Genomic DNA, 23,567 nt, shown 5'->3' with positions numbered 1-23,567 from the left:
GAAATGACCGGAAAGCTATTGTTCTTTCCGTTGGATATAAACCGTAAACAGTTCTCCATTTCAAAGTGTTCCTCTTGCAACAATCACATAACTTTACAACTTCGAGGCAAAATTATATTATGTAAATTGATGCCCCTGTTTGGTATAAAAAGTGAGGATCATAAAATATGACGCTTGTTTTGGAATGCCATAATAAATAACCTGTTTGTTTATTTTGGGTACTGGGAAAAAAAGGAACTCTAAGGGAAAACTTTCAGATAAAAGACTCTTTTCAGAATTTTTTACAAACCAGGGCTTCCCTAGCTGGTCTTGCAGTTCATCTATTATTGTCAATCATTCCGCGGTCAGGCAAAAGATATTTAACGAAAATGGTACCTCATCCTTTCCTTTTGTCCTAAATTGAATGCAATCATATGTTTAAAATTTGTGATGAACGGAATGTTACCGCTGTCGATTGAAACGTTGGTCCAATTATAGTTGTTAAATTCGTGACTCGGACTTATATCTACAGATGAACGAATCACTAGTCAACAAGTTGACTCATCGACTCAAGTTGACTCATCGACTCGATCGAGTTTTGATTCTAGTCAACAAGTTGACTTATCAACTCGATCGAGTTTTAAAATAACTATAATGTAAATCACTGCAGCTGAAGCGGGTGAGTCATGCTGCGTCCTTAAGGGTCAGAAGCAAGTCAAAGCTAGTCAGGGGCAAGCTGAGGCACCCTTGACTCATGGCGAGATCTTTTAGCAATCTGAAGTGACTCGAGCGATTCTCAAATTAACCAAGCGAGTTTGCCAACTATGCTTCTCACATCTTTTTTTCATTATTAAGTAGTGAGGATGGAAAATGCTGCTGAAATATGTATTTCAGATATTTTTGTGCTATAGTGGATACTTTATTAGCTTGTGCTTTGCATTTAGGTTTTCCAAGTTTGCCTCCCTTCTTTCGTTTTTGTTTTGACATATACATAGTTCAATAACAATAACCTAAAATCAGATAGGATTGAAATTTTGGAAGTGAAAAAAAAGACATTTGAAAAATGACTTGACAAAGGTAGAGGCTATAATCGAAGCAACACTATCTTTGGAGCATCTAGTCAATTTGTATATTTGTCCAAGGAGGCTAAATAAAGTTTCAAAAAGGACATGACCATGAAAATTGGATTAAAGTGAAAAAAACAACTTTAAAATGCAATTTTTCTAGTTTGTGCGGGAAATTGGAATGAAATGATGAAAATACTCTCCGGATTAAATAAAAGACCATCTATTTATAAGGGCAAAAGCGGAAGTGGAAAACCATTTTCACATATAAAATTACCAAAATGCCCGGGAGAACATGCCGTGTTGACTGCATGACATGGAAAAAGCGCATTCAGTTTCTGCTCTTCAAATTTTTGCATTTTATCGTGAAAAACTTGCACGTGAACGTGGAGTCAAGATCAAGGGCAGTCTTGTCATATTGTCGTCGAAGAATTTTACCATTTAATTTAGTCATAGATTCCCAAGAATAATTTTTCACAGTTAAATCTTGTCCTGCCCATGGAAGCACGCACCAACTTCTTCTTCATTATCACTGCTGCCACACCCCCTTCTCCCTCTTCCCCCTTCACCGCCATGTCCAGCCAAACAGTCGTCCTGTCACCACCGCCTGCATCATCACCACCATCCTCCGCCACCTCGCCTTCACTTCCACCACCAGAACTGTCACCTCCACCGCCACCATCGTCCTCCCCACCACCGCACGTCCCGAAAACCTACAGTCTAACAGCCTCCTCCATCTCCTACGCCAAACCTACCACCCAACCCACCTTCCTCACCGCCCTCCTCTCCCATTGCACCTCCCCCGCCTCCCCCACCTTCATCCTCCGCAACGTCTCCTTCACCGCCCACCCCTCCCAGGTTCTCGCCATCGTCGGCCCCAGCGGCGCAGGCAAGTCTACTCTCCTGGACATCCTCGCCGCCCGCACTGCCCCCACCGCCGGCTCCCTCCTCCTCAACTCCGTCCCTATCCACCCACCTTCCTTCCGCAAACTCTGCGCCTACGTCCCCCAGCATGACGCCTCCCTCCCGCTCCTCACTGTCTCCGAGACCTTCGACTACGCCGCCCGCCTCCTCTTCCCCTCCCGCCGCTCCCACCAGCTCCGCTCCCTCGTGGCCTCCATCCTCTCTGAGCTCCGCCTCTCCCACCTCGCCGACGCCCTCCTCGCCTCCGGCCTCTCCGGCGGGGAGCGTCGCCGCGTCTCCATCGGCCTGAGCCTCCTCCATGATCCCGCCATCCTCCTCCTCGACGAGCCGACCTCCGGCCTGGACAGCGCCTCCGCCTACCACGTCCTCCAGACCCTCCGCTCCGTCGCCGCCTCGCGCCACCGAACCGTGGTACTCTCCATCCACCAGCCGAGCTACCGGATCCTCTCCACCATCGACTCCCTCCTTCTCCTGTGCAGGGGCACCGTCGTCCACCACGGCGACATCGCCTCCCTGGAACTCTTCCTCCTCTCCAGAGGCTTCACTGTTCCACCCCAGCTAAACGCCCTCGAGTATGCCATGGACATTCTCAACCAGCTCCACGACCAAACCAGCCCGTCGCCTTCTTCAAATGATCTGCCTCCTCCCCAGTCTCTTCCCTCGAACAAGAACTCCATTTCCTGTGTTGGGTACTCGAGTTCCCGATTCAACGAGATTTCCACGCTCTCTAGAAGGTTCTGGAAGATCATCTTCCGCACCAAGCAGCTGCTTCTCGCCAACACCATCGAGGCAGTCGGCGTCGGGATCCTCTTAGGAACCATCTACATCAACATCGGCTTCGACATGAAAGGGATTGAAAAGAGACTCGGCTTTTTCGCCTTCACCCTGACGTTCTTGCTCTCTTCCACCACAGAAACTCTTCCCGTCTTCGTCAGCGAGAGGCCGATCTTGCTCAGAGAGACGTCCAGCGGCATCTACAGAGTCTCCTCTCATCTCATGGCCAACACAATCGTCTTCCTCCCTTACCTTCTCGCCATAGCCTTCATGTACTCCGTCTCCGTCTATTTCTTGGTGGGGCTCTGCGCGTCGTGGCAGGCGTTCGCCTACTTCGTGCTGGTCATCTGGGTGGTGGTGCTAATGGCGAACTCATTCGTGCTCTTCCTGAGCTCGATCGCGCCTAACTACATCGCCGGGACGTCGCTGGTCACTGTCTGTCTCGCCGGATTCTTCCTCTTTTCCGGCTACTTCATCTCGAAGGACAGCATTCCGGGGTACTGGCTCTTCATGCACTATTTCTCTCTCTACAAATACGCGTTGGACGCGCTGCTGATCAACGAATACTCGTGCTTGGCGTCGAGGTGCTTCGTGAGGCTGGACGGCACGGAGATATGCGCGGTGACGGGAAGGGATGTGCTACAGTTGAGGGGACTCCATGAGAGGCAGAGATGGACCAACGTGCAGGTGATGGTGGGGTTCTTCGTCTTCTATCGGGTGCTGTGCTTGGTTGTTCTCAAGAGAAGGGCGTCCATTTCCAAGAAATGATTCGTCTGCCGAAAGGTTGGGGTATATACTGATACACAATGTCTGGTTTCTTATTGATTATGATATAATAAAAGATACGCGGTATGAGATTGTTGATTCTGCTTCTTTCTTCCTCCTCTTCGTTCTTTCTCTTGTAGTTATTTTTCTTAGTTCTTCTTTCAAAAAATAAGTTGAAAATGGAGCTCCCTCATTGTCCGTTCTGCAACTGCATTTGGGTCGCAGCTAGAGAGACAATCTTGTGACTCTGCTAGTGAGAGAGAGAGAGAGATGGTTCGCAATTTTGCATGTGACAATACGTACATGCATCGTATATGGTAATGGAAGACAGAATAAGCGATTGACACGGACAGCCTTTTCTTTTGTAAGTCCTGCACAATCTTTTCAAAAGCATGGGAAACCTTTTAATTTTTAAAACAACTATGCAACTATGTATGTATGTATGTATGCAAGTATGTAGGCATGCATGCATGTATGTATGCATATGATAATACTCAAAAGCATAAGAAACCTTTTAATTTTTAAAACAGTTTTGCAAATATATATGTATGTATATATGTATATAAATGTGTGTGTATGTGATAATAACACATGGTAATCAATTATGTTTTTCAAATATGTAACCACTCAAACATGGACAATCTATATTCAATCTTACACCACAAATAGTTCATTCTGTGAGAACCAATATATCTGACAGCATGTGTAAGTCCCTACAATTTTCTCGGCAAAAAAAATGCATGTGTAAGTCCCTACAATAATTGAAAAATCATTCGTCTAAAATTTTCATGGGGAATATCTTAGCCTCAGGAAGTAAGATTTTTATCCGAAACATGATCCATTTTCTATGTTCGGAAAATGATCGATATCACAAGTTTGGTGTTAGATATGAGACCAAAAGGACCAAAGTTATAAAATTACCATCAGGCTCAGTCTATATATATATATATATATATATATATATATATATATATATATGCCAACTACCTCTGTTGCCGAATGGATTTTTTTTTTCATAGCCAAAAACTGTTGAAGAAGATGTATTAGCAACTGTTTTTGTAATTTGGCAATAGTCCTTCAAAGCATTCTCTCTATTATGCCAGCATAAGACACTGCAGCTCTCTTGTCTGAATTCTTGAAGGGACCACCCGTCTCAACTTTCATGGCCCATCCAATGTACCGTCACGAATAAGGAAAGTCCTACCCTTTCACCTACGTTCATCTAATACCAAGTTGCCCGGAAAGTATTGCACTATATAGGGTACATTTATACACCAAAAGGTTTTTTCCTTTTTTTTTAACACACAACTCCACCTTATTTGCAAATTCCCAGATTTATGACCTCCTTTCTACTGCCAAAATCTTATCTTGTGCTGTTTATTTTATTCCAATGACAAAATCTCCTCAGGGCGCAAAGTTGTGTTAGCAAAGCACTAGCCAGGCTAGGGCCTGCTCTAGCTAGGCTCAAGGCTTAAATGCCTTGGTCAAGCTTGGTTCGAGCTTGGCCAAGGTGGGTTACCACGATTTTCTTCATGCCTAACTCAATTGATAAGAGTAAATTGTATCGCTCTGATGAGTACAGATTAGCTGGTTGGGCTGGCAAGCCAATGAGAGCCCAATTATTAGTTCGATTTTGTGGCTCTTCTTCTCTGTAATGAAAATGGAGGGATCAAAATACTCTAGTTTACTAGTGCACCGTATTCCATCAAGGTCCTGATGCAGCCTTTGATCTTGCGGCAAGGGGTGGGCTTCTGGCGTTCTTTGGATGGCTCTAGTTCACGCATAGAATTAATCAAATTATATCAATATATCTTCATGGAATTTATTTTCAGATGGTTTGTAAATTGTAAGAGAAAATATTAGCATGGGACATTGCTATCACTTCCCAATGAAAGGAATGATTATCTCATCTATTTTGACATAGCAGACAATGACTCTAGAGTCTTAACAGGCCAGCAATGGTTTATTTTCCTTGAGCAGATCCATCATTGTTGTTCGACCACATCTACAAACAGATCTATTGAAGTGGCATAGATATGGTGGCGTTCATGGTGTTTGTCCATGTTCAGAAGTCTTCACATCACAAACCATTTCAATAAGCGTTGTACTGTGATAATTCTTCTGGTGAATTATTGGTAAAGGTGTACGTGTCATTCTTCCACCAGACATTGATTAGTTTTAATATGGTCCAAATGCACAATCATCTACAAAGGGGAGACATCCAGCTAACAAGCAGGTGCATACTTTGTCTCACTATCGACGAAACTTTACTCAACCATTCAGGGTGTTGAAAAGGAAGCCATCTCGACAGTGTGGCTGGTCATTATCTCCTTCTATCTTTATCCATTGTAAATCAGGTCTGTAAATCCGATATAAAATGTGGTGATTGTACTTACCCTTTTGGTTGTAACTACAATGGCGATTCATCCCTTGTAACAACTAAATGTATTTTTTTATGCATGGTTAATAAAGAGCAATGAGAAAAGTAAAGGGCAGTCATCATGCTACTTTTCTCGTAGATATTCGTGGGGCCAAACATTTTTTGGCTGAGGGGACACTAATTTAAAACGTGTTCAGTCCTTTAGATAGATAGCAACATGATCGAAGAGAACCATATATAAATAAGTAAATGTTTGAGGGACAAATAAATATGAAAATCTTTGGGGTTAGCCAATATTTAAATAAAAAAATTTGTGGAATTGTGTGGCAGCTGCCCACTTATGCCCATCTGTGGCTCCACCCTATTGGTAAATTGAGGTCCTTGAACTTAATTCTTGAGTTTTTTTTGTTCCCTAACATGATATTAGAGCTATGTCACAGAAAAATGGCACAAACCACGCAAAAGAAATAAAAAGATTGCAACAAACATTTGAAATCAAATGTCTGAGATTGAGAAACTTCTTAAAAGTAGAAATAACAAGATTAAAGAAAGGTCTACTTCTACCTCAATCTAAATATGTGCTAGATTTACTGAGAGAAACTAGAAAACTGTGATGTATATAGTCATATTTATTCTTGCCTCAAACTTGATGAAGAAAAAAATGAGACATATGAAGATATCTCAAGCTACCATAAGGTGGTGATAAACAGATGTAGTCAACTATTATCTGACCTACTAATACTATCAGCCTTATCAGTCAGCAAAGGCACTCTCCTAAACTTATTCATGTTCAAGCTTTTGTGAGTCCGCGCATGCAGTTTCCTAAGCTTGTTCATGTTAAAATTATTCATTGAATCTGCTAGTATCTAAAGAAACTCAACGACAATGTTTATGGTATAAGATCAACAAAAATTTGGATAAACAACGCTATTCAAATGTAGATTAAGTAGGTTGTTTTGAGGTAATATTGTTTTTTTTTTCTATTGAGGAAATTATATAGTGACTTGAAATAGTAAAAAGCAACACACAATATCAATATCTAATATTGAAAACTGATGGCTATAACTGCTAATAAACTCATTTAGATAATGTTTTTTATTCAAGAGATATGGTTCTCTATTAACTCTTCAATCCATGCGTTTTGTGACAATCAAGTTACTGTCCACATCATTGGAAACCAAGTATTTCATGAGCGTAATAAGCATATAGGAATAAATTGTCACACATTCATGAAAAATTTCAACAAGGAGAAATTCAAATGCCTTATACTAAAAATTTAGAGCAACTTGTTCTTGGTTTGACAAAGCCTTCATTGTAAGCAATTTGAAGGTTTGAAAGACAAAGAGCGCTAATTAAATCTCTACACACCACTTGAGGGTGAGTGTTGATAAAGAAGTGACGTTGGTCATTCTTTCCTTCTATCTTTTTCTTTTTCTTTGTAAAACATATTTCAAAATATGGTTTCATTATGTGGTGATAGTGCGCCTATCATTTTGGTTGTAACCACTATGGTGAATCCTTTCTTGCAAAAAATCTAAAAAATAAAGGAAGCTCGGGAACTGGGCTACTTATCTTGTACAATTAGGTTCTTAGGCTAAAGCGCATGATTCTTGAGTTGTTTTATTCTTCTTTTTATCATGTTTTCTAACAAAAGCGATGTGAATTATTTACCAATGATCACCTGTCAAAGAAAGATGGAACTTTCTTTTGCCATGTCAAGAACTGAGTTTCATGGCATAATTAGCAGCCTATTGTGAAGAATGAGGAACAACAATTGGAGATTTTTTATGGAGTATCTAATTTTCTCCTTTTGATGGTAGGTTTGGGAGATGTAGGAAGACCATATGCAAGAAGGTCATATCGATCAATAGGATGGTGAGATCATTTACGTTTGTTGTCCATGTTTTGGCATGAGATAAGTTGGTGCTAAGGGATCTATGCAGATTACCATGGAGTTGGGTGTAATTGAAAAATAATTTAGCCGAAATATAGACTTGTACTTGGCTTATGAGTAGGTTAAATAGTCATTGGCTTACTAATAGGAGAAGGCAAATTTTCAAGTGACTCTCATAGGAAAAGAGAGTGTAAAAAGTGTAGGATAAAGAAAAGAATGATAAGGGAATCACCATAACTAACGGGCATGCTTAAGAAGGTAATTTTGATGTTTTGAAAGCGTTTAAAAAAAATGATGATCAAAATGTCAATTTTATTAAAACAAGAAAGTTTACTTTAATATAGTGGTTCTTGAATGAGTTCTGCGAAACATTTGTGATAAACAATTTTTATTTATTAGTATATGTCATATTCAAGACATACATTGTTTAGATGTCAAATATATGTTTTCATATTTATATATTGAGACAAGTTAACAATGAAAATATTTGGAATTTCAATAAAGTTCATTTTTGTATGAATTTTGACCTAAAATTGGATTTCATTTAGGCTACAGAGGTGGCGTTAGATATTGCTATGAAGTGAATGTCAAAAACTTGTATACTTACCTCGAAAGATTTTTTGATATATAAAAATAGAAAGAATAAATAATATATTTTCCTTTCAAGTATCTTACTTAATTAAAGTGGTATACCTGGCTTAGCCATAGGATCCTAGTTGCACAGTGGCTTCTGTAGAAATATGCATGATGCAGTTTGTATGAACAAACCTTGAATCAAGAGAACACAATTGCACTGCCCTTCCCAACTAACTATTCTCTCCATAATGCACACTCTGTAGGATGCAATTACAACATTGGATGTGTAGGAACCTATTATGTAAATCACAAACAGCAAGGCAAAAACGAGAAGCAAAAATAGAAAATGCCTTGAGCTAGGCTCGAGGGTGCCAGACCAAGCAAGGAGCTCTTTAGGCTTCGTAGCCACGCAACAGCTTAGAGGGCAGCCCTAGGGGACAGCCACAGACTAGGTAATGATTCCACCCAAGTGTGAGGGCTAAGGCCTTGAGCAAGGCTAGGCAAGACTCAGCTTCTGAGCTGCCTTAGCAGGGTTGGTTGGCTGGGCTCTACCAAGTATAGCCGAGCACTCCCTAGCTAGGATTTAACATTTCTCGTAGGTTGGCTTCAGCCACCCCAAACAAATATTAAAAAAATTACATGTAAATTTTAAAAAATTTTATTTATCTTATATAAAAATTTTAAAAAAATTCGACACCTTTATAAAAAGTTTCTGGCTCAGCCATTGAAGACCACCCACGGTCAGGCTAAGTTTTGTAGGATCCATAGCATATAGTTTTCGCTTGCATGGCTTCAGTCTCTTAGAATTTTCAAGGTTGGCCAGCTTGACAGTGGCTTAAGCTATCGAGAGGAAGAATGATAAGGGGAGGCTAGAAAACGAGGGCTCAAAGCAGGGGCCGAAGTACATGTGGGCTCGTTAGAGCTTCAATGGCTGGATTTGTTTGGACCCGGGTTGAACCATATGGGGTAGCGCCACGAGACCCGAGTGCATCGCCGCCGATTCCGGTCACCTGTCGCCGGGCGACGGGCGACCAACTCCTCATGTCGAAGAGCGTCACCAGCATGCATAGGTGAGCCTCTACCCTCTTCCTTTCGGAGCTCGTTCGGTCGTTAACTGAATGGCCGAATCTAAATATCTGATGCTTCTCCTTCTGCTTTTTCCCTCCCTCGGGCCAGTGGTGGTTGTGCCTCTTTGACGCTGCTCTGGAGTGTGGAGGACCGATCGGCCGAAGGGCTGTGAGGCGGTGACGGGTGACTGAAGTTGGACCACCGGCAGTGAGTCGGTGAGTTTTCTTATTCTAATTTCTTTCTGACTTCTCCCTCTCTCATTGTCGTAAATGGTGCCCGATCAATGGTGTCTTGAATACATGATGCCTACTCTCACTGTTTTTTTCCTTCTTAAAATTGTGCATGGAAGGAGTAGGCCCTCGATGTTACAAAGAGCATAGAAGCTCTCTTTTATTTCGCTACTCACACACAAATGACAGAGAATGATGGAAAGGTAAAAAACACAAACAAACAAATTTACCCTGCTTATAAGGAATGACATACCAAGATGTCCCAAGGCCTTTAGATGTTGCAACTGAAAAAATAGCTCTTATTCTTTCAAACACATGCATACAAAAACACAGCTACTTTAAGCTATCAAAGCACAATGTCACTATGTGTGAGGCCACAAAGGAACAATTGCAAACATGCACCACGAAACAAATGACATCTTCATATAGAATAAATTAAATTTGGTTAGGAACTTTTGCGGACTTATTAATTACAAATACACACACACAAAAGCATTCAAATTCATGATGTTTAAGAAACAATTGCAAATGACATCTTCATATAGAACAAATTAAATTTGGTTAGGAATTTTTACGGACTCATTAATTACAACGGACATAGTAAAGTGAAAATTTTATTTAGAAGGCAAGCATGCACTCCAAGAAAAAATGTCTTCTTGGTTTGGTAAAGCAGAATAGCCTCACATGAACCTTCGTTGTCTTGCCACGAGTGCCGAAACAAGGCATCCATATTCCATACCCCTACGAACCTCCTATGTCTTTTCCGCTCTGCATCGCCAGTACTCTTCAGGCAACCACAAGAGAATGAAGTCTAGGGCTCATTGAGAGAGAAAGAGGGCGATTAAGTTCATGGAAGTTTTTGCTTGATTAAGGCAAACAAATTATTTTAGTTGATGTAATCAATTAAGAAGCAACAATGTAGTAGGTCACGATAAACTTATGCAATTGCAACAGGAAAGTTCGTCCAAAAGAAAGAAAGATCTTCCATAAAAAACTTGCGGATATCAATGCAAGTTCATCATGCAGTTGCCCAGTCTCTTAAAACATCTTTATTTTTAAATGGGCATCTTTAAACATTTATCTTTATATATATAAGTGTCAGATATGAATATGGTTAAAGGAGTGCCCATCCAACCAATTTTTCTAACTCCACCCACTGGGTCCAAAGGAAGAGAGAAGATCATAGAGGAGCACAGAAGCCATTGACCAGTGGAGCTTTGTATTCAGGGCAAACGACGAATGTGACTGACAAATAGAGAGGAGATGGATCCGAAGAAAATCCAAGTGGTGGCTCTGAAAGGGCCTGGCCATGCCGCGGAAGCAACAGTTCATCATTCATTGTGTATCCTTTCAAGGTAATTAGAGTATAACGGTTCACGTGGGTGAGGAAGGTGGGAGGGAGACCCGTGAACTCTCTGCACTGCACGGTGTTCTAAACCAAGAAAACACCAAAAGAGCCTTAAGTCACTACTCGACGAAACCCTCTCCACGCAACACCTTTTGCCCATCTTCATTGAAGAAAGAACTGCGATCATTGACTCTAGAATTTTATAAGTTATTTACCTATACGTGTTAAAAATTTCGTTAATACTATGTATTGTAAAAAAAAAAAGAGCAAAAAATGTTGAAAGTGAAGAGTGTGGCAAAAAAGAACCTTCAAATGCGTGGCAATTAAACATATTTATGTACATGAGAAATGAGTCAACCATATCTCGTTGTAGGATTTTCTTTTTCTTTTTGTTCTACGTGAACAGGGAGTTTATGAAGTCCATCGCTTGGAAGAGAGGTCATAGGCTCCTTCTATCTCCCTAGCCTTCGGGGTTCAGAGTTCGCTTCAGAACCAATATGTTGCAGGAGAGTAATTCGCTAAGCAAGGTGAACCACGGAAGTCGGCAGAATAACCTCCTTTGTGTGCCTTGCATGCCTCAGCCAACTGAGCTACACTTTTGGGGCTTGTTTAGGACCACTTGAATGCATTATTTTATATTAAAAAAATGGTTGGTTTTCCTCAATTGTTTGAATGTGCTCTTGGGTGCTCCACACTAAATAACAATATTTTTACTTAGTATAATGGCATGACAGATAAACTCAATGGAGCTCTTTTTACTATAAATCCTGCTTTAATTAATTGTATTTTCAAATGTAACATCATCCATTTTTTACCGATCAAAGTTTGATGCATAGTGAGCCGTTGATTTTAATGTGATGGTCTTGATTTTCTCGATCTTTATACTTGAAAGGCTTTTATAAGTTGTTAAGTAGGCTCGCGTCCCTCAAATTTTTTTTGGTGATCTTGTATTTTTTCCTATGGAAATGAGCAACATCAGTTACAAGATGAGATTGAAACACAGCAGGAAACTAAGCTTTTAAAAACGGCAAAAACTGTCCGTAAAAAAAAAAACTGTTGCTAAAAATCTGTATCCACTGTTAGAAACCGTGCCTACAAATATTTAAAACCGCCCCTATATTACAACTGTGCCTAAGGTTTCTTAGCAATGGTTTCTGTGTTTTAATGTGTGTGTATATATATATATATATATATATATATATATATATATATATATATATATATATATATATATATAGAGAGAGAGAGAGAGAGAGAGAGAGAGAGAGAAGGGCTAATTCACTAACAAGAGGGATTTTATTAATGAAAAATAAAACTGTTTACAATTGAAAATTGCATTCACATTTCTTTTTTTCTAATATTTGATATTTGATCTAACAACTCGGCCAGACGCAAGTAGACAGTGGGTAGACGAGTCAAAAAAAAGTCGGTCGTAGTCATCTGCAAGAATGAGATTGGCCCTCATTTTCAGTCCAATGCTGCCTGCCGCTCGGCATCCAGTTGAGCTCGACATTGTCCCTCATTGAGGTGTTCCAAGGTTAGGGAAGTGAGAGAAAAGCACCACCAATAATGTTGTATGAAGCCAAGAGCATAAGAAGTACTGCCCTTTGAATGGAAGATTTGCAAATGGTAAAACAAGTGAGGAATTTGAATTTATGAGTCAAAGAACATTTCTTTTCTATTGCCTTACATCCTTTAAGAGAGTTCCTTCAACATCAACGTGAAGAATTGCAGTAGCAAGCTTCATAGAGAGAAACTGAAAAACAGAAACATTACTGTTAATCTGGAGAAAAGAATAGATAGGCATATTCAACGTCGGGCTAGACAAAAGCACAGATCTATCTTCCTCTACTGTAGATGATGGTGATGCTTGGCCTAGAATCCAGTGGAGTAATTTGAGTCCCCTCCTTTACAGTTGCAACCCAAACCTAAGTCTATATCAGAAAATTTAGAATCTTGGAACCCAAAATTTGAATATTGCTGCTCTGCCTCTGCCTATTGCTGTCAGAGATTCTAGTTCTACCATGCAACTCATTCCGACTGGAGTTCCTTTATAAATTGCTTTTGTCCCTATGCATTCTTCATTGTTTAATCACCTGGGCATGTAAGGCCCACCAATGGTTGACCTTATGCAACTTCTTGGTGCAACACAAGCTAACTTCTGAATAGTCATGCCGGTGCCTATGTGTTTGAGTTGTCCAATTCCAGTGGAGTTTGTTCATTATTAATATTTTCTCTGTTTTTCATTACATTTTTTATGACTTTGTTTCTCTTAATGATTATTATACATATTTATCCTTGTAGCTACTCAAGGCCCTTTGAGCTGAGGCTGTCTGGCCGTAACAAACTAGGAAAAGAGGAGCATTACCATGTAGTGATTCATTTTTGCAAACCCTTTTCTGTTGTAGTCTCTTTTATTTTCTCTCATTTTGTCTCATAGCTATACTCGCTATTTCATATTTGGATAACTTACGGTGGAACCCTAAATTGCAACCAAGAAGCATGTTTACCTGGCCGCATGCATTAAGAATTTTGGGAGATAAACTGAACATGAGGATGTTGGCGACGAATAAAGGAATGCAGAAAGCAGCTGGTTGTAGCTGAGTTCAAGTAAGCAAACAGCCGACTGACTTGGACGGTTTGCTACAACTATTCGGTTTTCTCTTGATGCAAACCCCTGGTACACTGATGACCTCCCCCTGTTGTTTGGACCTTGAGGCAAAGGACAGCCAACTGTGGAACTGATCAACTCTGATTAAAATTACAGGAACCACATCTTGCCCATCAATTCCTCTTGATGAAATTCACATCATCTTTTAATCTATATATGAATTGGTCCAACTTTCAAAAATGAACCAGAAGCAAAGGCAGGGCATCTTTTCATTAGATTTTTACCTCTTTATGTACATTTTTCATATGAAACTCTTTCAACTTATCTTCTTCGTGTAATAGCAAAGCTCAGTTACAATAAAGAGGTTCCACTCCTTTACATGAGAAGCCCAAGCAGCCATGAATCAGACTGAGAATTACCACAGATCAGCCTGAAGGTTCTACATATGCAATCGCCAACTTGAGCGATGTGAATAAGCTGGGTGAAGGTGGATATGACCGTGTCTACAAGGTATTCTATGGATAGCCTCCTTTTCTTTTGCTAGTGAATCTGGGTATTAGTTAAAATGATATTGCGTCATAGGAAAACGTCTCTAATGAAGACAAGGAACACGATCGGTCTGAGCCTTCGCTTATGACGACACACCATGTTCTGTTTTGCATTTGTCTCCTTCCTATGTGTTTCAGGAATTTCCGACAGTTGGATGAGCATATCAGGTACCGGGAAGAATCAGAATGCAGATAATGTGTTACTGAGTCACTTTGGCTAGTTAAACAGAGGTAGATGCAGTTAAACAGAAGTTTTCATATGGCACTCCAAAGACAAATTCTTCCATGCAGGTGTTAACTAATAACAAATAGACGCGCGTATGGAGAGATAATCCAAAAGAAACACCAAGTGCCTTGTAACAATGCTTTTTGCCGTCATACATTAAACCGTGTCGCAATGACAACCGGTCGGTCTTCTTCATTTAAAGGAAAAAAACAGATAACTAATAGCATTATCAGTGTTAGTTTCCATCGTTTTCCAGGAACGCTAAGCCAAGCTTTAATGGAACAAACAAGCAAGCACAAAACAAGAGAGCAAAACAGGCTTACATTTTTCTTCTTCCTCCTGTAGTCTTAAGTCACCAATGCACGACTAAATCTCGACAAAGAGAACGAGAGAGGAGTGGACTGCAGAGACAAATAATGGATTCCTTCAACTGATTGCTTCAATAAGATCGCCCTAATATAAGAAAAAGGACTAGCTGTATCATCGGTGAAAAATAGATTGAATAACAAGAGGATAGTGAAGATCATGAAGATGATTGTGAAGATCGTGAATGTCGAGAGAGAAAAGGGGGCAAAAAGAGAGAGAAGAGAGGTTACGTTAGAGCAATATATATATATATATATATATATTGCTAAAATCTGTCTCTTTCTCTCTCTTTTTTTCATTTGACTTAAAATAATCTTTTATCAATGATCATATATATATATATATATATATATATATATATATATATATATATATACTTATATCATTTTCTCTAAAATCGTTTCTTCTTTGTCTTTCTTTTTCTTCCTTTTATTCATCCAAATATTTTTTTTCTAAGACCTAAAAATTTTAATTTTTATTTATCGACTTCATTAGTACCAAAACTCAAGTAATGACTCGATATTAGAATCATGTTTGATGGTCTACAATCTCATTCTAATTTCAAAAACTTTTTTTTTTCTTTTATAAGAATATTTTGATAAAATCTAGATATATGAGATCTAGAAATACTTGTAGAAATGAATAATTTACTTTCCATTATATATAATCAATGCATTTATATCTTCACGATCACTAGTAGAATTCATGAATGATCATAAGCACCTTTCTTAAAAAATTTAAGCAAAATGAAGTGAAACTCTAACTAAGGAGTAACCAAACTAGAGTGACATTTCACCTACTTAAGGTTATAAGGGAACACTAATTGATTTCCAAAGAAATTTTCCAAAATATTGACATTAGCTTTCAAAGAATTTAAAACGCCACTATTAACGGTTTTTTTTATTTCAAAAGTCTTTCAAATCAAAACGGTTTATTCTATCAAATGATACTTGAAAGAGTTTCTCATCCGAAAGTTTTTGAGATATCAATCTTCAACAGATTTCCAAACGCTACACTACATTTAGTATGAAGAAGATGTTTAAGTAAAAATAAAATGCATAAAAAATAAGCATAACCCTTGGATTAGTTACTTCCAATAAAAGCGTCAAGAATGGTCAATCCTCATACCAACGGGTGAGTCCTTTTTCCTTTTTTCAAAACAAAACCTTATTTTTCTAAAGTACTCTAAAAACTGAAATAAATTTCGGGAAGAAAACAATATATATATTTAAGAAGTCGATCTACCTTAAATAAGTTCGCATAGAGCAACTCAAACTTGGCTTATTAATTACCCGAGTTTAAAATAGTGGTTCAATCTCAAGTTGTTTACCATATGGGACGAGATCGAGACGAGATTTAAATGGGTGAACTTCAATTCGAGTTCAAATTGCTCAACTCAATATGCACTCCTTATAGTGGGAAGCAGTCAGTGTAGTGGAATTTGGATTTCTTTTCAACCTTAGCCACCACATCTAGTAAGCACATTCTCTTTAACCCTACTCCCTTTACTATTTGGATTCCATTCGTCCTCCTTTATCTGCCCTCATTACACTAAACTTATTAAGACATGTGAATGTCTGCAACATGCAACCTTTCAATGCCATCATTTATGTTGTCTGGATTTTCATATCATTTGGGCCTCTTTAGACGAATAAAATTTCTGGCATCCTATTCATGAGCAGCTCATGAATTGCAATAAACATTCGTTAGCCTCTTGTTAGAGAACTTGGTAAGAGTTTCAACCTAGTTGCCACTTGAACTTGGTGATCATCCAAAGATATGAACTAATCTTTTAATAGTTGTCCACAATAAACTCACAGTAGGATGAAGAGATCATGTTTTCTTATTCTTTCTTACGAAAAATGCACCTTGAGCATGCAGAACTACTTATCATTTTCATACAAGCATGTGACCGTTGCCAAAAATAGTTTTTGCCTATGGTACTTGTACCCTAGCGAAACACCTAGGGCAGTAGCAAATGGTATGTCGAAAATGTTTTCTGCACGGAATTAGCCATGGTAGGAAAGAGCTATCAATGGTATAACTCTATACTGGTGATGTTTCTATAGTGATTATTGGGTACATGTCTATACCATCACCACTGTAGACCTCTTTCTTTTTTTAAATAAACGATGCTTACAAAAAATTAAACCAAGGGCATGTGTGACAGGAACCATGAAGTTATCTAATCAGCACCAAATTTGATTTAGAAATTTTGATCAAACAGTCAACCACAAGACACATGCAACAACACACCTAGTTTCAAAAATGTGACTTTCTAGGATATATGCAAATAACAAGAAAACAAGCATTTTGGAAATGTAGCTGGATCTGGTAATATATTCGTGAAACATAGGACAAGTCAATAATCAATCATAAGTATTACAAGCAAAATATAGAGTGGTTCAACAAAAGAATATCATGGAAAAGTTTCACAAAGAAGTGTTGTCCATGGCAATTTGTGCATCCCATGAACCTTTACCCCCAATTTGGCAAACAAAACAGTGTGTAACTTTTTAATGAATATGGTCCAAAGGTTGGGGCAGATTCATAGAGCATGCACTTTAGAAAGTATTCTATGAATATGCTACAACTTTTAAAAGAAATTTATGGAAGAGTTACTAAATGTTCCCTTTAAAACGGTTATGTGGAACCTCAAAATTTCCAGTCATAAACACTATATTACCATTGACCACAAGGGTATCAACATTTCACTTTTTAGTTTCTATTCAACAAATCAAATACCAAAATGAATTTGTCCCAGTCACATTTGGTCTTATTTTTATTTTCCTACAATCAGTCAATGGACATCTAAAACACTAGTTGTATTATATTTTTTTTGTAGGTTTTCTCCATCTTAACTATTCATTTTAATACTAATTTAATAATTTTTGTCAAAGAAGACATGCCCATCAAACCCCTGAAACAGCTTAAATATTAATCATTGCATGTTAAAAGAAAGGATGATAATAAATTTCCATGAAATAATTTTGCCCTTAGAAGTTATCTCATTTATCTTTTCCTGCGCCAAATCAAGTTGGTTAATGTAACTAAAATATGTTTGGCAGAGCATCTAACATAAAATGCTCACAAATCAATACTTGGCTGATGAAAATAGCGCCAGTCAATCCAAAAACTGTGGTTACGAATCTCAAGATGGGTGTTCATGCTTGTATATTTTGTTGTCTCGGTCAAGTTCTTATTTTATCTAAACTGTCATGAGATTGTGGTAGAAATGAAACATCAATAAGAGAACCAACAAACTGTATCCGCTTGTATTAGTCACAAAGATACCAAATGGACACGGCTTGAAACTTGGAAAATCACATTAAAAATGAAAGGAAAATGCATTGTTAGCATACATAATTTTTCTTATTTAAGATTTTGGATGGTTTCCCATTTGTAGATTAAATAAACTTCAAATTCCCTTGCCCAATTTTGATAGTGTGGTAGGGTCGGTCTAGTGGTGGATAAAATCAACGCCGCAAAAGCCGAACCTACTCCCGAGATCTATGGAAGGAGGCACATCAATCAAAGAGAGGTTAAGATTTACACTTCTAAAACCCTGCCGGACAGTCACCCCGGCTTAATTATCCCGTGGGTCAAGATGAACAAGTGAGGTTAAACCCGTACAAGTCTTAACCTACTACAAAATGCTACAAGGATGCGAGGCTTATTACAAACGTGTGCAATACATTTAAGCACTCCTCATTCCCTTCCAAGTTAGGTGTCGTCTAGATTCAGTGAACCTAGATGGCAGCACCTTCCTTATTCTCCTCCTTCCGCTCCTCTCAAATGGACGTTATCACCTTCCTATCTTGGCGTGGGCCAACATCCTTCCTCAAATGGTGTAAGGCTCCTTCCTTACTTGTAGGGGCCGATTGAGGAAATGGAGTTTCCTTTTTGATGGTGCGAGCTGCTCCTATCCACATGGCACATCCATGTTATGCCACCTTGAATCTTTCCTTGTCAGCCAATGTCCAGGTTCAATGAACCTAGGGCGCGCGGGGATCCTCCTTCCAAAAAGATAGGAGCGGTTAAGGGAAGATCACACCTTACTTTTTTTGGAACGGATTTGATTGGGCGCGCGGTATCCTCTCCCTTCCTAATTAATCCATCGCTAATGGTTGTTCAAGTGGCTGGCACCTATCCCTCGAGCTGACACCTGTCCTCTCAGGAATTTGGCAGCTAATTTCTTGCCAAAACTGTCGCTAAATGATGAGAAGGAGAGGCCCGCTAGGAAGCTTCCTTTTGTATAGAACGAGCTTGGGGTCAAGCTCATTTTAAAGAGGGTGGTGTTGATACGTGCCAACCTTGGACTCCGCCAAAGATCACCGAGGGTGCTGCCAAAGGTGATCAAAACCTAAGTGAGGCTAACGAGCAGCATGGCTTAGCGACTACAAAATGCGTTAAAATACTTGGGGAGGTTATCCTCACGAGTGGTGATTCTAAGGCGCACAAGGACAGGCTATCTAGCGGAGGTGTGTTTAAGCTAAGGGAGGTAAAAACCAACCCTAGCAACTCGATTGATGGTGACCTCAATGCCCAAAGCAAGCTGTAGGGCTGCACAACGAGTCGAGCCAACTCGGGCTCGACTCGAACTCGCTCGAAAAAGCTCGGCTCGAGCTCGACTCATTTATAAATGAGTCGAGTTCGAGCTCATAGTTAAACTCGAAACCATAAACGAGTCGAGTTCGAGTTTAAAGAACTCGACTCGTTTAAACTCGACTCGACTCGTGTTATATAACGAGTTGAATTATATAAACCGGTTCGTAAAAGCGATTCACCGGTTTAGGGTTTTACTGAGGTCTCCTCTTATAGCTTACTCTTCCTCTGTCTTCCCGACTTCTCTCTGCGGTGCTGACTCTCTTTCTTCTCGTTTGCTGTCTCTCTTCCCGTCTTTGCTCTTTCGTCGACCACGGACCAGTAGACCACCCTTCGCCTTCGGTCTTCCATCTTTGCCCTTCGGCCTCCGGTCTTCAGTCTTCACTCTTCCTTCTTCCTGTTTCACTCTTCCCGTCTGCTCTCTTGTTGTCTTCCTTCGACCACGACAACCAGACCAAACCTGAGGCTGAGGGCACTTGCTGTCTTGCTGAGTTGTTGTCTTCCAACTGCTCTCTCTCTTCCATTGTTGCTGCCTTCTCTCGCCGCCACCGGCCCACCACTGCTGCCTTCTCTCGCTGCCGCTGCTGCTGTTGCTGCCTTCACGCCAGGTACCCCTTCGACCTTCCTTTTTTCTTTTGCTTGTTGTTGTTCTTCTTCCTCCTCCTCCCAACTGATTTTGCCCAAATAAAACCCACTAGAAATCACTGCTGCAGCTGCCTCAGTAGCATCGGTTGCCCCTCTCGCTCTTGCTGTAGCATCGGTTGCCCCTTTTGATGCTGTAAGTTTTGTCTAGTTTTTTGTTGAACCATGTTGCATTGATGATGTATTTTTGAGAAGGTTATCTTGTTTTGTACCTGCTGATTCTTCGCATCTTCAAGCTCCTTTGGTACAGCAGATCACGGTGGCAGATAACTTTAGGTAAATTTTAGTATGGCTACATCGTATGTGCATAAAGTTGTTTGCATTTTCATATTGGATGTCTTCTAATTGCTGGTGTAAATAACTATTTTATAGGTTACGGAGGCGGTCTTACTTTCTTCTTTTTGTAAAGAATATGTCGCTTTAGCATCTGTAAGATCCAAAAAAAATATAGAATTTTTCATCACCGGCCTTCTTGATGATATTGAATGTTTCCCTCCTACGTGTTATGGCAATTGATTGGATTCACACTTGGTGATGTTACTTTCCTCTAGTGGTAACATTTCACTGATGAAAGTGCTAGTTTCATCTAGTGAATGCTAAGCAACATGGGTGCGAGTACTAAATGCAAGTGCAGGTATGGTTGTGCAGGTGCAAGCACAGCAATTTAAAAGAAAATGGGTACAGGAGTACGGCAGGGCATATGTGCTTGTGTGTGCTTACATGTGCACGTGTGTGTTTGTGTGTGTGTGTGTGCAGGCATGCAGAACACCATTTTCTGCAAACGGGAAAATTTTGAGGAGATTAAGGAATTTGCAAGTTTGCTGATATCAATCTGCAAGTTGTAAAAAAGGGACTAACCCTGTCCCTCCTGGCATATACAAGATGCATTTAAATTACAACTGGATTTATCTTTGAAAGGCAGAAAAATTCTTGTACAATCCTAGAGTAGATGAATTACAAACTGGACCTGAGAAAGCAATAGTTTCATTGATCAACATCTCCAGGTTGTTTTGCATTCAGAAGATGTAGCTCTATGACAACCATTGCCAATGGTTCACAACTTCACATACTGTAACTGGTAGCCATGTGGGTATGTCCCTGGTGACCAATGTTATATCACCATTGTACTGAAACTTTAGTTGTGGGCAATGGATTGTGTTATTTAGTTATTTTTCGCTTTTAGGTTTGTCAAATGATGTTTGTCCTGGAAGTTTTTGCAAGGTTCTAATGGTGAAATATTTTAGGATTCATTCTGCTATCATTTCTTTAATATACTATTCAGCCCTTAGTAGGGTTCCAGTCTGGTGGATTTCAAAATGCCTTCAGTATAGTAGTGTGCATCTCCGGAACATATTAACTGCCCATTGTCATGTTACATATGCATATGAAAGTTAAATGCACATGAATCGATGAAGGTAAATGTGAAAATGCTTAATCTGCACTGGTTTCTGGTATGATCTTAGCATCTAATACATTTGTAGCATACAGAGGGATATCGTAAGTTGCTGCCTGTTGGTAGAATCTATCTGTGAATTCAAAGGAATATGTTTTAGGATATATACTATATATATATGGTGCTCAACAAGCCAAGTTCGAAGGGGACATTAAATTCCTATATCTGAGGGATATCGTAAGTTGCTGCCTGCTGGTAGAATCTATCTGTGATGAAACATCTTTGTCTTCTTAAATGAACACCATCTGTCAACAGAAAATAAAAACGTATACATTATAGATGTATATGCATACTAGTATATATATTTAAAAGACCATATATGTGATATCAAGGATAAGTATGTCATTTCCATAAGTTGCTGCCTGTTGTTCTTTTTGTGTTTCCATAATTATCTTTTTTTACATTGTTTTGCAGCTCATGTTCTGGTTAAGCTTGACTTTCGGCCAGACTTAGCTATATATTAGCAGCAATCAAGTAGCAATCGAGCCGGTGCGTTCTGTTGGGGTTTTCGTGATCATGGCAGCTGGGTACGGGAAGTGCTTTGGAGAAACTGTGTGGACAGGCCTTTGGAGCTGGGAGGTTGAGGATGCTGGGGATTTACAAGCAAAGCCAGAGGTCATGGGTTATTTTCTGTTCTGCACAGCCTTGATCTTGACTCCTGTTTACGTCTTCTCAAACTATATTCTAAAGCTTGCTCAAATTGTTGCTGCTATTATCCAATTTCCTCTTGGAGATGATGCTCTGCTCAGATCTGAACTCGAATCTGCTCGTCTGTTTTTCCATCTAAGGACATATGTAGCTACTGAAGTTGTTCCCTTTTTTTGAAATGGAACAGAAGGTATAACGATTTTGGTCCCATGTGTTTAATGTCGAGTAATTGTCAATGTGAGATTGCTTAAGGGTTTTTCTAGTAGCTGCAGCATACATTTGAAATTTGAGTGGTGGAAGCCTGGAAGGCACGCATTAATCATTATATGTTGCTTCTTTGATTTTTCTTTGCTTGGGAATTTTTTCTTCCCTAAGCAATTGCAAAGTGGATATTACTGATTGTGCAACGATAAAAGTACTTAAACGAGCTAAACGAGTTAAAAGAGTCAGCACTTAAACGAGCTGAACGAGTTAAACGAGTCATCACTTAAACGAGCTAAACGAGTTAAAGTTAAAAAAAGTAAATTTTAATCAAGTCAACGAGTTAAATGAGTTAATCGAGCCGAGCTCGAGCTCGACTTTGCCTAGTCGAGCCGAGCTCGAGCTTGCTATAAGAAGCTCGACTCGAGCTCGAGTCGAGTTCGAGCTCGAGTAATTTTAGCCGAGTCGAGCTCGAGCTGGCCAAGCTCGGGCTCGGCTCGGCTCGTGTGCAGCCCTAGCAAGCTGGTTAGTCAAGGGGGTCAAGAAGAGACAAGTGGACCCGGATCTAGCAAGATACAAGAAGAAGATCCGAAGGGCAGCGACAAGTGGATCCGATATCCAAGAAGGGTCCACACACATGAGATTGAAGAGGGGTCCAAGATCCACGAGCATGTGATGGAAAACTTCATATGGGACCCGGGAGGATCGCATCTAGTCCATCCTATACCGCGGCCTAGGACCAACCTAGGCGAGGTGGGCGCGAGCCTAGTTCGGACCAGCACTTTGTGAGGAGATCATGATGGGCTTGGGCGCAACCCAAGCATGTGTGGGCCTGGGGCCCAAGATATTTCAAGTTGTATCATGTATTGCTTTTCCTTGAGTCGTTTCTACTTATGTACTGTTTCTCTTTTAATTGAGTCGGTTTATGTAAGTCTCATACCGAGACAAGTTAGGAACCGGTTCGGCCTATGTCTATAAATGCACGAAACCGAGACATTGTTCATTATGCTTTTTAAATGAATTGAGATTTTCTCTCTCCCCCTGCGTGAGGAGTTCTTTTGGTCCCTATTGGATCTCGGATGTGGCTGCACTTCGTATCTTCTTCCTGTATCTTGCTAGATCTGGATCAACTTGTCTCTTCTTGACCCCTTGACTAACCAGCTTGCTTTGGGAATTAGGGTCACCATCAATCGAGTTGCTAGGGTTGGTTTTAACCTCCCTTAGCTTAAACACACCTCCGCTAGCTTGCTTGTCTTTGTGTGCCT

At 39.9% G+C, this 23,567-nt stretch overlaps 2 protein-coding genes across 2 annotated transcripts; both read left to right on the top strand.

Moving 5' to 3' along the window:
• The first annotated feature begins 1,532 nt into the window (after nt 1-1,532).
• LOC116248503 (ABC transporter G family member 4-like) lies at nt 1,533-5,884 on the top strand. Its single transcript, XM_031621332.2, has 2 exons — nt 1,533-3,524; nt 5,487-5,884. The coding sequence occupies exon 1, from the start codon at nt 1,542-1,544 to the stop codon at nt 3,507-3,509; it is 1,968 nt and encodes a 655-aa protein (XP_031477192.1). The 5' UTR covers nt 1,533-1,541; the 3' UTR covers nt 3,510-3,524; nt 5,487-5,884.
• Nucleotides 5,885-10,963: 5,079 nt separating this feature from the next.
• LOC116247501 (uncharacterized) lies at nt 10,964-22,286 on the top strand. Its single transcript, XM_031619682.2, has 5 exons — nt 10,964-11,009; nt 19,043-19,254; nt 19,684-19,966; nt 20,057-20,136; nt 21,868-22,286. The coding sequence occupies exons 1-5, from the start codon at nt 10,964-10,966 to the stop codon at nt 21,904-21,906; spliced, it is 660 nt and encodes a 219-aa protein (XP_031475542.1). The 3' UTR covers nt 21,907-22,286.
• The last annotated feature ends 1,281 nt before the right edge of the window (nt 22,287-23,567 follow it).

The sequence above is a fragment of the Nymphaea colorata genome, chromosome 2, assembly GCF_008831285.2.
Source record: "Nymphaea colorata isolate Beijing-Zhang1983 chromosome 2, ASM883128v2, whole genome shotgun sequence".
In the NCBI taxonomy this organism is placed as follows: Eukaryota; Viridiplantae; Streptophyta; class Magnoliopsida; order Nymphaeales; family Nymphaeaceae; genus Nymphaea; species Nymphaea colorata.
This window is presented reverse-complemented; position numbering and strand designations above follow the sequence as displayed.